Source organism: Salmo trutta, chromosome 26 (genome assembly GCF_901001165.1).
Source record: "Salmo trutta chromosome 26, fSalTru1.1, whole genome shotgun sequence".
Classification (NCBI taxonomy): Eukaryota; Metazoa; Chordata; class Actinopteri; order Salmoniformes; family Salmonidae; genus Salmo; species Salmo trutta.
The window spans coordinates 30,018,664-30,032,930 of record NC_042982.1 but is presented as its reverse complement, the minus strand read 5'-3'; the positions used below and the strand labels follow the sequence as shown (position 1 = coordinate 30,032,930).

The window sequence follows — 14,267 nt, the reverse complement described above, 5'->3', positions numbered from 1 at the left end:
ATAAGGTCATTATAAAATTATTTTAATTAACTAATAACACATTTAAAAATAAATCTCAAAGTTAAACTCTGTTTTAAAATGAACTCTTAAATTATAAAACTCCTAATGCATCTTTTAGAAAGTGCTTATAGGTGCCTCCCGAGTGGTGCAGCAGGGTAAGGTACTGCATCGCAGTGCTTGAGGCATCACTAAAGACCCGGGTTCAATCCCGGCTGTGTCGCAGCCAGCCACAACAGGGAGACCCATGAGGCGGCGCAAAATTGGCCCAGCGTGATCCGGGTTAGGGGAGGGTTTGGCCAGCCGGGATGTCCTTGTCCTATCGCGCTCTAGCGACTCCTTGTGGCGGGCCGGGCGCACGCACGCTGACACAGTCGCCAGTTGTACACTGTTTCCTCCGACACATTGGTGCGGCTGGCTTCCGGGTTAAGCGAGTAGTGTCAAGAAGCAGTGCAGCTTGGCGGGGTTGTGTTTCAGAGAACGCATGGCTCTTGACCGAGTCCGTACGGGAGTTGCAGCAATGGGACAAGACTGGAACTACCAATTGGGGAGAAAAGGAGTAAAAAGTACAAAAAAAATACTAATAGTAATAGAAAGTGCGTATATAAAAACAGACTATGTATTCTGTCTGAATGGAAGAGTATTACAGTTGAATAAATCTTTGAAATGTTGTGGCACTTATGGCAATTGAGAAAAGGATTCTTCAGTCTAAAGATTCGACTCACGTCCCTGTTATTGGTTCAGTAGGTCGGTTTACTCATATACTCCTCCATTGTCTGTTGAGAGAACAGAATAAACATATTTCAATATTTTGGCAAGTGTGTCACACTTAAGTGACTGTGTATGTGGGTCACCTCTTGTAGTGTCTCTGCCTCCTCCATAGCGATGCCCACAGCTGTCTTGGAGGTCTCCAGGACCTCTCCTCCCACCAGGAACTCATCCAGGATGAAGTAGGCCTTCTCAAAGTTAAAGATGATGTCCAGCTCACACACCTGCAGCACACACACACACACACGATGAAGTAGGCCTTCTCAAAGTTAAAGATGATGTCCAGCTCACACACCTGCAGCACACACACACACACACGATGAAGTAGGCCTTCTCAAAGTTAAAGATGATGTCCAGCTCACACACCTGCAGCACACACACACACGATGAAGTAGGCCTTCTCAAAGTTAAAGATGATGTCCAGCTCACACACCTGCGCCACACACACACACACACACACACACACACACACACACACACACACACACACGATGAAGTAGGCCTTCTCAAAGTTAAAGATGATGTCCAGCTCACACACCTGCAGCACACACACACACACACGATGAAGTAGGCCTTCTCAAAGTTAAAGATGATGTCCAGCTCACACACCTGCAGCACACACACACACACACACACACACACACACACGATGAAGTAGGCCTTCTCAAAGTTAAAGATGATGTCCAGCTCACACACCTGCGCCACACACACACACACACACACACACGATGAAGTAGGCCTTCTCAAAGTTAAAGATGGTGTCCAGCTCACACACCTGCGCCACACACACACACACACACACGATGAAGTAGGCCTTCTCAAAGTTAAAGATGATGTCCAGCTCACACACCTGCAGCACACACACACACACACACACACACACACACACACACGATGAAGTAGGCCTTCTCAAAGTTAAAGATGATGTCCAGCTCACACACCTTTTTTCCGCTTAATTTTTTTTTATACATTTATAAAAACCTATTTTTGCTTTGTCATTATGGGGTATTGTGTGTAGCTTTAGGAGGGATAAGGCTGTAACGTAACAACATATGCACTGTACCATACCCTTTCGTGCCTTATTGTTTAATCATAGCAGTCAAATTAGTTACATCGACATCATTTTCCATCAATGGATCTGGCAAGTTAAATAAGGGAAAATTATCTTCTCTTGCGACATATTAAAATTTGTTTATTACGTCATGTTTGCAATAATTATTTTGATGAAATACTCATTTTGCTTCTAGTCGTTCCAATTCCTTCCTAATTGGCTCAATAACATTATGGAAAAGGGGTTTATTGTATAAATGTGGCAACACCTCTCTTGCTTTGGAAAAAAACAATGGGCTAGTTTTCAGGCCTTCTGGGTGGGTTTTGAGTGGTCATTGTTCTAAAAATCTTTGCTATAACTGGCATCCCTGCCACAGAGCACGCGAACAGAGGCAGCAGTTGTCTGTGTGTGTTGTGCTTTTTCTCCGAGTTGTAAAAGCAAGCAGAGCAAAAACTGGCTACTCTTTATTTGACTGATGCAGCTGGCAAAGTAACTGCTGTTTGACTTAACAGAAAAAATGTATTTATTCCCAGTGATGAGCTAGCAGTGTAACTGACATGTAACATTAGCTAATGTCTCATCCCCTGTCGACTGAAGTTCTGTCTGAAGTGAATGTACTAGAGCTAGCGCGTAGCTACCACAGCCAGTTCAGCTCTAGCCTCTAGCCAACTGTCCGGTAGCAGTATCTAACAGCTGCTGTGAGTATGGAAATGTTTGGTAGCCTTTGTTTGTTTTCTCCAGTTGATGTACCATTAGAGCAAGCCAAATGTTGGCTAACGTTAGATATTTCTACCCCAATCACAGTCAATATAGCAATGTAACATTATTGATCTGTCAGTTTCCCTAGTTAGTTTCCTACTTGTTACACTGACACGGTATAAACAGCTCTACAGGCTTCACTGTCATGATGCACAGTCAGTATGCAACACTATGCTCGTCTTAGCAGGATCAGATGGTGACAGGTGTCCCAGCAGGGTCAGACAGCCAGGGAAGACCAGTCTTCGGAGCTCAGGTGAATTTTGCAGAATATTATAACAATCAGTGAATGGATACAAAGTTCCATCTTGAGTTGATGGATAGGCAACAGTCTGGGATCTGGGAATAATGGTCATTTCAGTTATTGAACCATTATATTATCTAAGAATAGAATCAATGTATAACTGTACATCAAAGTAATTCTTTGTCATGCCTCATCTGATAAGGATCAGATGGTGACAGAGGTCTCAGCAGGGTCAGGCAGTCAGGGAAGACCAGTCTGTGATGTTGAGGAACTTTCACAGATGCAACACTTTATTCTCTTTGTGCAGTAAACGCCGGACAAGCCAGAAGCTTCAAAGATTTAAACTATTTTAAGGCAGTCTGATTAACCTCTAAAGATGATTTCCCAACTGTATCAAGGGTTAATAGAGGCTTTTCCCAACGACGCAAAACATATAAAACAAAAATGTGAGGAAGACCTGGGAGACTGATGAATGGATACAGATATGTTTGAATGCTCAGTCATGTTCATATAATCTCAGACATAAATTACTGCAGTTGAAGATCATCCAAAGAACATACTATAAAATGCTAACCTCCCCTGTTATTGTAATGGTGAGAGGTTAGCATGTCTTGGAGGTATGATATTTATGAGACTAACTTTCTCACTCATCATTATTCACGATTCATTAAGGATTATTCATAATCATGGTAGAATCCACATTCATGTAGAAGTGTTTAGAAACATTCTATTTACAATAAAAGACCACTCGCCAGGTTGTCCCCCCCACTCCTAAAACCAAAGTTGCACCCCTGCATGTAAGGACTTTTTGGGGACCAACAATTGATTCCCATTCAAAATCCTATTTTCCCTAACCCCAACCCTAACCCTAAAATAGCAAGTGAGGACTGGGAAAATGTCCTCAATTCTCAGACTTTTAGTTGGTTTACTATTCTTGTGAGGAATTCTGATACTCACAAGTATAGTAAAACATGCGCACACACACAATGAAGTAGGCTTTGTCAAAGTTAAAGATGATATGCAACCCACACCTGCAGCAGAGCAGACAGGGCAACACAGAGCAGACAGGGCAACACAGAGCAACACAGAGCAGACAGGGCAACACAGAGCAGACAGGGCAAAACAGAGCAGACAGGGAAACACAGAGCAGACAGGGCAACAGAACATCAATGAGAGGCAATAGGCACCATTAAGATTATACAATGTTGAAAATACTGTACAAGCATAGACCTTAACATTTAGTTTCTATTCATCAATTTAACCTATACTTTCCCCTTGTGTTATTAAACCTTTCCCCCAGAGAGACCTTAACCTGCCAATAAATATCCCTTATATTGCCTGTACATTATGCTTACGTTTCCAAAGTATTTGTCCAGCAGCTCGACATATCGTTGCAACACCTCCAGGGTCAACAGTTCATTGTCCTGGTCCTCCAGACCACAGCAGAAGTAGAGACTGGCATACCTGCAAGGGAGCAGAGGTCAAGGAACAGGGTTACAGTTATGTTTATATGCAAGGGAGTCACTTTACCATAGAGATTAATGCGTGAGGTTAAGAACAATCTGCTTGTCTGTTATGTGTTTAACATGTACAACGACTGCACAAAACATTAGGAACGCTCTTTCCATGACATAGACTGACCAGGTGAATCCAGGTGAAAGCTATGATCCCTTTTTGATGTTACTTGTTAAATCCACTTCAACCAGTGTAGATGAAGGGGAGGAGACAGGTTAAAGAATCATTTTTAAGCCTGAGACAATTGAGACATGGATTGTGTATGTGTGCCATTCAGAGGGTGAATGGGCAAGACGAAAGATTTAAGTGCCTTTGAACGGGGTGTGGTAGTAGGTGCCAGGCGCACCGGTTTGAGTGTGTCAGCAAAGGTTTTTCACTGTCAACAGTTTCCCGTCTGTATCAAGAATGGTTCACCACCCAAAGGACATCTACCCAACTTGACACAAGTACTGTGGAAAGCATCCCTGTGGAATGTATTCGACACCTTGTAGAGTCCGTGCTCTGATGAATTGAGGCTGTTTTGAGGGCAAAGATGGGTGCAACTCAATATTAGGAAGGTGTTCCTAATGTTTTGTACAATCAGTGTATATTTAACTTGAGCGTGTGTGTGTGTGTGTGTGTGTGTGTGTGTGTGTCTAAGGAGGATTGGTGAGGAGGAAGCGGTTTAGGAGGTTAAACATGAACCACTAATAAAGGGGCCAAGGATGGTTCCAGTCTACCCAATTCCCTCCTCCCATCCCTCCCTCTACACTACAGTACACAGGCACCATAGTCTGTTCCAGCCCAGAGACACTAGTGAGAGGGGGTAAACACAGACAGCAATAGGGGTCAACAGAGCAACAGACAAAAGAAGGAAAGACAGAAGTCAAAAATAGGAAAACAAATAATCTGCCAAATAAAGAAAATCAGAGACAACGAGAAGGGGGTATAAGAGAAAGAGATCGAAGGTAAACCACAGACAGATCCAGACCGAGGTTCTACTTCCTCAGTCACCTTTTGTAAACAATCTTGAGGTCCCTCCAGAGGAGGAAGTTACAGGAGTGGGGAGGGTGAGCCAGCACCATCAGAGTCATTTCTCTGATCACCTTCTTCTTTTCTCCCTCCGTCACCGGAGTGAACCACTTTTGCAGTCGCAACTTCCCCTGCCGGCTTATCAGCAGCAGGAAGTGCATCTGTGGGGGGAGGGGGCAGGAAGTTGACTCGCATGGGACCCAAATCATAGAAATAGAATGACTAGAATGGGTATTATTGTAGGCAACAGATTGAAGAAATACACTCAGACATAGTATGCTCATGTAACACATGAATGGACATATCCATGCATGCTACTCACACACTTTGAACACACCCCACAATTACACACTTAGGCCTAGTTGATGTGTTGCAATCCGAACCACAATTCAAAACAACACTTCTAACTGATAAGTGGTTGTTGGGGTGGGTATAATTTGTGGAACGTTCCAACAGGAATCTGTTCCAAAAACTTCGTAAAGTACAAGGTTGCCAACAAACAACGCATATAAAGTTGCATGATCAATTCACCTAGCTAATTAGCTGTCGAATAGGCATCAACTCACCACATAGCCTATGGACAAACATTAAGAATAAGCTACCAGAGTGAGGACAGACATTTTTCGGAATCAACGTGGTGAGTGAAAAAAATAGCCCACACCCTACCCGGTATCTTATTCTGCCGCTATACAACTATATATGCGTCGTTTGTTGGCAACCTTGTTATTTACGAAGTTTTTGGAACAGATTCCTGTTGGAACTTTCCACAAATTATACCCACCCTGGTTGTTGTGCCAGACAAAAACGATATTTCACAATTCTCCACAAAATCAGCCTTATAAAATGGCCAGTTTTTGCAAAAATGTAACTTACACATGACTTTCAAAACGTTCTAGTATAAAAACAACCCATCGATAAACAGCTTCTTATGCAAGACAGACGGCACAGCTGTTGAAGTGGGAGAGGTGGTTTCAGGGGAGCCAGCTTCAACGCTTCTTTAAGTTCCTGTAGCGTCCGGGCAAACAGGTGGAGGAACTGGGTGTGCCATACACAACACCGTTACTGTAGTCTACTCACCTTTTGGACAGGTGCATGTTCGACAGAGAGAATGTACTTGCCCTGTAAAATATGTCAAAACATGGAACCAAAAGCAGACATTTTACTCACCATCGTGAAGCTGCAATGTGAGAGTAAGGCCGACAGTTGAAGGAAAAAATGTTAACTACATTATTGTGTAAAACCGGTACATAGGGACGGGCATCGTCAAATTCCCACAATGCTGTGGGTTAAGTTGTGAAACCGTACCTTCTCTCGTCTAGACTGCCGCGCCCCGTTTTTTGCTTTGCTTGGTCGGAATTGGTTCACACCTTTCACAGGAGTTTCCTGGGCAAGGTGCATTGTAGTACTGTACTAACTGGTTTATGATCAAATATAGATATTATCCTGTTTGTCAAACCAAATTATGTGAGTCTATTATTTCATTTCCATCGACAGACATATTGCGTGTTCTTTTGGATTTTTCTATTGTAGCCTAAAGGCCTATATAAACCGACAATAGTCTAAGTTCCCCCAGAATTATTATCAATAATTCCCTGATTTAATTTTCTTCTGTTACTGAAATATGCGGTTGTTGAAATGTAATTTGAAATGCTGTGCATGCAACTCCTGAATTTGCTACGCAAACCTATTGGAGATTCAGTAGGATAGTTTTTTTCATTAATTCAAGCCTATAGACATCATGGACAGTGTCGAGATGACACCAGTTGACACCGAGTTTGATTGTGCTTCAGTTGTTGATCCCAACTCGCCGCTGGGTGGCCGAAGGTGTCATCCAATGTAAATTCACACACGTGGGTTTGGTCCAAGTTAAAACCAGAGGAGAGAGTGCAATAACGGACGACGGACGAGAGGATTCCATGGGTAATACAACGATGTCTCTTTACCGCAACTCCGCGTGGTTTCTGAAAGGAATGACTGAATTCACCAGGTAAGATTTTCTCCGCTTTGGTGTTTCTGTCATCATCATCATCATCAGCAGCATCATCACATTGATTCTTATATATTTACTCTGGAGAACAGTAGGCAATTGATCACTGGTCTCCCATCTGTTGGGCCCATACGCACACATTTGTTATAGTTGATTTTTAGTCAAATTTCTGGCTACAAATGTCACAAATTACAAACTAAATCAATAAAATGTATAAAACTGAATGATCAAAATAAATATTTTCTATTCCAGAACAATGTGTATATTTTCTCTCTCTCGTTCTCTCGCTCTCTCATTTCTCTTTCCTTCTCTCTCTTTCTCTCTGTGCATGTGTGTTCATCCTTTGGCAAGATAGTATTAAATTCATCACGGTGAACATTCAGTGAACATCACAGTGATTCAGGTAGATTCTAGATGTTCACTGGTAAAAAGAAACATCAACAAATGAAACAGATGGAGAACAATGGTTAAGCAGTGTTCCAACCCTGTCTTGATGAATCCTGTAATTTTGCTGCAGCAGACAGTATGACCTGTGAATGCCTCAGTCAGTGACCTGTAACTTGTATGTACAATACATATGTATTCATGTCTGTATTGCTTACCACTGTCATTTGAGTTATTTTACCCTCATTGATTAAGTATTGCATTAGGATAGCAAAACCGACCCAAGATCCGGAAAACAGGGCCTGGGCCACTACTGCTGTGTTGTCAAAACCACTAAATGGACACAACTGTTAGAGAACCGTTGACTTTTTGCCATCATATTACTAATCAATTGGGTCATTAATGCTAACTACAAAGCTTTACAATCTTATTTGGATATCCACCAGCTCAAGTCAAGGCCATCATGTGGAACTATTGATAAAACATTTACCAATAGCATCAGACCACACACTGCCCTTCCTCATTCTAAACAACAAAGCAATCAAATCCAACTGAAGAGGTGCCTTTGTCATTTATTCCCCACTTCCTTTGTTCAATGTTGTGTTTTCTTGCAGAGACCAGTCTCTTTACCCGCCCTGACCCTCGACTCTGCTAGTGTTTACGCTGCATGACACCACCAAACAGAGCATGCATTTAGCCCAAAACAATCCCCAAGTACGGCGCTGCCTTACTCCCTTCATCCCCCATTGGGAACAATGGCTGCCATTGAACCCCTTGACGTGGCACACAGGCCGCTGTCGCTGTCACCAGCGGTGGCCTCAGAACCGCCTCCTCTCTCCTTCTCACATTACCTAAGAGATGATGTGACAGTCTTTCCCTTTGTTAGACCTTTGTCTTGCTCTCTGAATATCTAAACTGTTTTGAATTTGTTCCATTTTAGATGCTGTCTCCCCACTCTGACCATGTCTGACCCCAGGACAGCTATGTACACTGGCACTGACCTACTTTCTTTTCATCTGTTTTCGATCAATCATTCAATGAATTATTTCAAATGGAAAGGGGTTTAATGTCCCCCTCGACCACCCTGTGGAGTGGAGCAGTGGATGGATGTCCTCCACCTGACTGCTGTCTGTCTATCTGTGTGTGTTGCAGGAGCGCGTTCCTCTCTGCCGCCAAGCACTTTGTGGAAAAGGACCTGGAAGTGTCCATGGCAGGCAGGGTCTTCATGATCACTGGAGCCAACAGTGGCATAGGGAGAGCTACAGCCATGGCCATCGCCAAGAGAGGTACGGTGTGTGTCTGTAGAGTAGAGTAGAGTAGAGTAGAGAGAGAGAGAGTGTGTGTAAGTGTGAGTCAGTGAGTGCATGTGTGTCTTCGGAGGAAGAGCATCATCACGTTTCACCGCATTGAATACACCCCTGGTTCAGCCACTCTTGCTCTACTGTTATCCCCCCATCCCCTTTCCAGGTGGTACAGTCCACATGGTGTGCAGGAACAAGGACAAAGCAGAGGAGGCCAGGGCTGACATTGTCAAGGAGTCAGGAAATAAAGTGAGTGAGTTTGGGCCTCTCTCTTACCCTCAAAATGTGTGTGTGTGTGGGGTGTAATAATCATGTAATGTGCCCCTGCTCCCCTCACCTTGTGCTGTGTGCCCCTGCTCCCCTCACCTTGTGCTGTGTGCCCCTGCAACCAGAGTGTAATAATCATGCAATTTCAGGAAATATATGTCCACATTCTGGACCTATCGGAGACACGGAAGGTTTGGGAATTTGCAGAGGCCTTCAAGAGGAAGTACAAAGCCTTGAATGTACTGGTGAGTGTTGAACATATGTTTGAATCAAAGTGATAACCATGTAACATATTTCTACCTCTAGTCATCACCCTGCATTTTATCATTCTCTCTCCCTGGCTTCTCTCTTTCTATAAGTGTACACGGAGTTCTTCCCATGTTTTATGTAGTTTTACATGTGTACAGTATTCATAATGTAGGATTATTGATTGACTGATTGACGTGGACAGATAAATAATGCAGGCTGCATCATGAGTGAGAGGGATGTGAACGCTGAGGGGCTGGAGAAGAGCTTTGCCAGTAACGTCATGGGTGAGTCAATGACAGAGGTTAATGGGAATACTTTAGTCTCAAAACCACTTTCGTTCAAAACCCCTTGAAAGAAACACATCTCTCTCTATCTCTAGGTGTGTATATCCTGACCAGGGGACTGATTCCTTTACTGGAGAAGAGTGCAGAGCCCAGAGTGGTGAGTTTAAAACCCACAACCCACTGGCAGTTTTTCTCTTAGATGTAATTTGACCCCCCCCCCCAAAAAACATACTTTAGTGTGTGTCCTGTTTATGCGTATTTAATGTTTCCTGTCTCCCCTCCCTCCTCCTCCTCAGATCACAGTTTCATCTGGAGGGATGCTGGTCCAGAAGCTGAGGACAGGGAACCTGCAAACAGAAATAGGCCGCTATGACGGGACCATGGTCTACGCACAGCACAAGGTGAGGGGAGCAGGGGAACACAGCACAAGGTGAGGGGAGCAGGGGAACACAGCACAAGGTGAGGGGAGCAGGGGAACACAGCACAAGGTGAGGGGAGCAGGGGAACACAGCACAAGGTGAGGGGAGCAGGGGAACACAGCACAAGGTGAGGGGAGCAGGGGAACACAGCACAAGGTGAGGGGAGCAGGGGAACACAGCACAAGGTGAGGGGAGCAGGGGAACACAGCACAAGGTGAGGGGAGCAGGAGCACACAGCACAAGGTGAGGGGAGCAGGGGAACACAGCACAAGGTGAGGGGAGCAGGAGCACACAGCACAAGGTGAGGGGAGCAGGAGCACACAGCACAAGGTGAGGGGAGCAGGGGAACACAGCACAAGGTGAGGGGAGCAGGGGAACACAGCACAAGGTGAGGGGAGCAGGGGAACACAGCACAAGGTGAGGGGAGCAGGGGAACACAGCACACGGTGAGGGGAGCAGGAGCACACAGCACAAGGTGAGGGGAGCAGGTGCACACAGCACACGGTGAGGGGAGCAGGGGAACACAGCACACGGTGAGGGGAGCAGGAGCACACAGCACAAGGTGAGGGGAGCAGGAGCACACAGCACAAGGTGAGGGGAGCAGGGGAACACAGCACACGGTGAGGGGAGCAGGGGAACACAGCACACGGTGAGGGGAGCAGGGGAACACAGCACACGGTGAGGGGAGCAGGGGAACACAGCACACGGTGAGGGGAGCAGGGGAACACAGCACACGGTGAGGGGAGCAGGGGAACACAGCACACGGTGAGGGGAGCAGGGGAACACAGCACACGGTGAGGGGAGCAGGGGAACACAGCACACGGTGAGGGGAGCAGGAGCACACAGCACAAGGTGAGGGGAGCAGGAGCACACAGCACAAGGTGAGGGGAGCAGGAGCACACAGCACCAGGTGAGGGGAGCAGGGGCACACAGCACAAGGTGAGAGGAGCAGGGGCACACAGCACCAGGTGAGGGGAACAGGAGAACACAGCACCAGGTGAGGGGAGCAGGGGCACACAGCACATGGTGAGGGGAGCAGGGGCATACAGCACAAGGTGAGGGGAGCAGGGGCACACAGCACAAGGTGAGGGGAGCAGGGGCACACAGCACAAGGTGAGGGGAGCAGGGGCACACAGCACAAGGTGAGGGGAGCAGGGGTACACAGCACAAGGTGAGGGGAGCAGGGGCACACAGCACACAGCACATTTTGTTATGGGTCAGACATCCATACAGGGTTGGAGAGAATTATAGTAAATGCATGATGTGGTGGTCTCTTGCTGGTCTGTGCTTGTCCCATGGTCTAAGGCTGATTTTATTTGGTCAGAAATGTTACATTTGAGATTTGTGTTTGAACTGGTCCCAGCTACTGGTGTGTGTGTGTGTTTCAGAGGCAACAGGTGGTGATGACAGAGCAGTGGGCCAAAACCCATAGCAACATCCACTTCTCAGTGATGCATCCTGGCTGGGTGGACACACCAGGTACTGTATCAATACACCACAGCTACACAACTACCAGCAGCAAACAGCTTCGTTTCTAAGTATGACAACATTGTATACACATATCCACATTTGGAGATTGACATTTACTATTAAGATTTACAATTTCAATATATAAATCCGATGCCGCTTTAATACAAATCTAATAGTCTAAAAACAGTTTAAAACGTAATACATTCTGATGAACAATTGATTATTAGAATAAAATATCTGTGTTACTGATGCGTCTCTCTCTGGAGTTGTAGCGGTGGCCAATGCCATGCCTGACTTCCACCAGTCTATGAAGGACAGCCTGAGGACTCCGGAGCAGGGGGCTGACACCGCCGTGTGGTTGGCCATCTCAGAGGCCGCCGCCACCAAGCCCAGCGGAAGCTTCTTCCAGGGTAGGCAGTAAGAGACACAGAACACACTTACCACACAACTTCTCCATTAAATCAAGTATCACAAACAAAAGTAAAGCATGGTCTGAAGCATGGGATTGTCCCCGTTTGTTTATCAATTACAGGGAGCGATTTAATACGTGTTTTGTGGTAAAGTATCAGAGGTCATGACCAGAAGAGAGAGAAAACTACAGTAAGACAGCAAAGTGAGGTCCAGTGTGGAGTGTCGTGGGTTAACTGTCAGATCCACACTCTCCTCACAACCCGTTCTCAATCTGTGCTTCTGGAGAAAACAAGAGCTCTTAAAAAAGCCAGGCTTCTCGGGTAAAGTGAACCTCAGTCAGAATTGGAGGAGAGACCGAAGGAGAGGGAAAGAGAGAAGAATAGAGGGAAAGAAGATATTTGGAGCATATGGGAGGGCTTTAGAGAGAGGGAAAGGAGAGAGAAAGAAGATAAGTGCTGTCTGAATGAAGTGTTTGTCTGTGTGGGTTTGACTGAGGGCATGAGAAGACAGGAGAGGTTGGGGGTAGCGGGCAGGCTGGGCTGGGTTTCTGGCGTTGGTCCACTGCAGCTGGAGCTCTCAGTACCAGATACTGCCAGAGAGTACAGTGGAAACCCCTCTCTGACACGCGCCCTCTTCCTCCATTGCGGCGACCTCAGTGACCTTCCCCAGCACAGCGGGATAGCAAAGAAACACTTCAATAGAGTCCCTAACACAGACACCCCCTCTCATCTCTGCGCCTGCATTTACACAATACATATCAGGGGATCTGGGGTCAACAGCTAGGCCTACATTGTATGGTTTTGGTTGACCTGTATTTTCTAGATAACTTCATTGACACGGCTATAGGATGGAGCAATCACAATGTGAATAGTAAATGCTTATCTTTTAACCAACCAGGTTGTAAAACAGATTGAATTGTGTGTGTCAGATCGTAGGATGGTGTCGGCCCACCTGCCCCTGGCCTGGACCCACAGTTCCCAGTTGGAGCAGCAGAAGTTCATGAGTGTGATGGAGGATCTGGCCAAGACCTTCCAGCCCCACTAAGACCACTACCACACACCAGTACACACTGGAACCAGTGCCGTATACTGTGAACCAGTTCAGCAAAGCTAACAGTCTACACATACCTGTCAGGGGGGAGGTGGGAGGAGAGAAGAGGGGGCGTCCTACTAGATTTGATTTGCGCTACTTTAACAATTTAGATATTTATTGAACTAGAGCACTTTAATATGTAACCGCTACATGGCTCCAGAACTCCAGAACAGTTTAAGCTAAAACAGAACAGTTTGATGGTGATGATGCTGATTTAGGGTTCCCTGAAAAGGGTTCTTTACCTTGTTGCCTTTGAGCTGCTGATAGAGAAAGCACTTTTCAGTTATTTATACATTTAACCCAACAAACACAGTATGTTGCTTTTCTACCACTTCACACAGTGACTCAATGGAAGATGTCAATCAGATGGGAATCTGATGTGACCAAAGTCACTTCCTTATTCATCCACAAATCACATCACAGCCTGTTGCTATGGGCCCAGCCTAACAACACATGGTTGGTTGGTTTACTCTGCTCTGAACGTGTTCAAACTAATTTACCCAAGTGCTTTTTTAGTATTACAACCTTATGAAGTTGTCTGTTGATCCATGAATCGTGTACATTAACAAAATGACAACATCAGGAGGGCAAACACCAGAGGGATATACTACAAAGCAGGATCAGAGTTAGCCAGATAACTTTGATTAACAACCAGAAATAACTATTGAAACCTACATTTAGATATGTGTTTTTGGTTGTTGAGTCAATTATACCATGCCAATTTCATGCTTATCTTAAAAAAATACAAGTAATTTCAGAATATTTTGGCAAGTTAACTGGCTAAATCATTGATCTTGCTTTGTAGTATAACCCTTTGGGTGGTTATCCTGAGCCCAGGCATGAAGAGATCTCTCACTATCAGCAGGTAGACGGAGCTTTTACCTAGTCACACCCGAGAGGTACAGGGGGGAACCACAGCATTACCTGACATGTCCAATACAGATAAGGTATATTTATTTAATACTATTGATGTTTAAGGGGAACTTAAACAGTTTGAGGAAGTGATAAGCTATATCTATATATATATATATATATATATATATATATATATATATATAGTC

At 45.1% G+C, this 14,267-nt stretch overlaps 2 protein-coding genes across 5 annotated transcripts; one reads left to right on the top strand and one right to left on the bottom strand.

Moving 5' to 3' along the window:
- Nucleotides 1–594: 594 nt before the first annotated feature.
- On the bottom strand, nucleotides 595–6,757 carry LOC115163629 (AP-1 complex subunit sigma-3). 3 transcript variants are annotated; one of them, XM_029715670.1, is made up of 5 exons: nucleotides 6,510–6,750; nucleotides 5,325–5,503; nucleotides 4,172–4,280; nucleotides 852–989; nucleotides 595–773 (listed from the first exon to the last, which is right to left on the bottom strand). In XM_029715670.1, exons 1-5 carry the CDS (start codon nucleotides 6,510–6,512, stop codon nucleotides 738–740), a joined length of 465 nt encoding a protein of 154 aa, XP_029571530.1. In that variant the 5' UTR covers nucleotides 6,513–6,750; the 3' UTR covers nucleotides 595–737. The 3 variants fall into 3 exon arrangements, with proteins under 3 accessions (XP_029571530.1, XP_029571528.1, XP_029571529.1); XM_029715668.1 differs by having other exon boundaries at nucleotides 595–989; nucleotides 6,510–6,757; XM_029715669.1 differs by lacking the exon at nucleotides 6,510–6,750 and adding an exon at nucleotides 6,216–6,481 and having other exon boundaries at nucleotides 595–989.
- Nucleotides 6,758–7,173: 416 nt separating this feature from the next.
- Nucleotides 7,174–14,228, top strand: LOC115163628 (dehydrogenase/reductase SDR family member 12). 2 transcript variants are annotated; one of them, XM_029715667.1, is made up of 10 exons: nucleotides 7,174–7,329; nucleotides 8,866–8,999; nucleotides 9,181–9,263; nucleotides 9,431–9,526; nucleotides 9,733–9,814; nucleotides 9,910–9,971; nucleotides 10,111–10,215; nucleotides 11,622–11,712; nucleotides 11,976–12,113; nucleotides 13,043–14,228. In XM_029715667.1, exons 1-10 carry the CDS (start codon nucleotides 7,259–7,261, stop codon nucleotides 13,156–13,158), a joined length of 978 nt encoding a protein of 325 aa, XP_029571527.1. In that variant the 5' UTR covers nucleotides 7,174–7,258; the 3' UTR covers nucleotides 13,159–14,228. The 2 variants fall into 2 exon arrangements, with proteins under 2 accessions (XP_029571527.1, XP_029571526.1); XM_029715666.1 differs by having other exon boundaries at nucleotides 11,970–12,113.
- The last annotated feature ends 39 nt before the right edge of the window (nucleotides 14,229–14,267 follow it).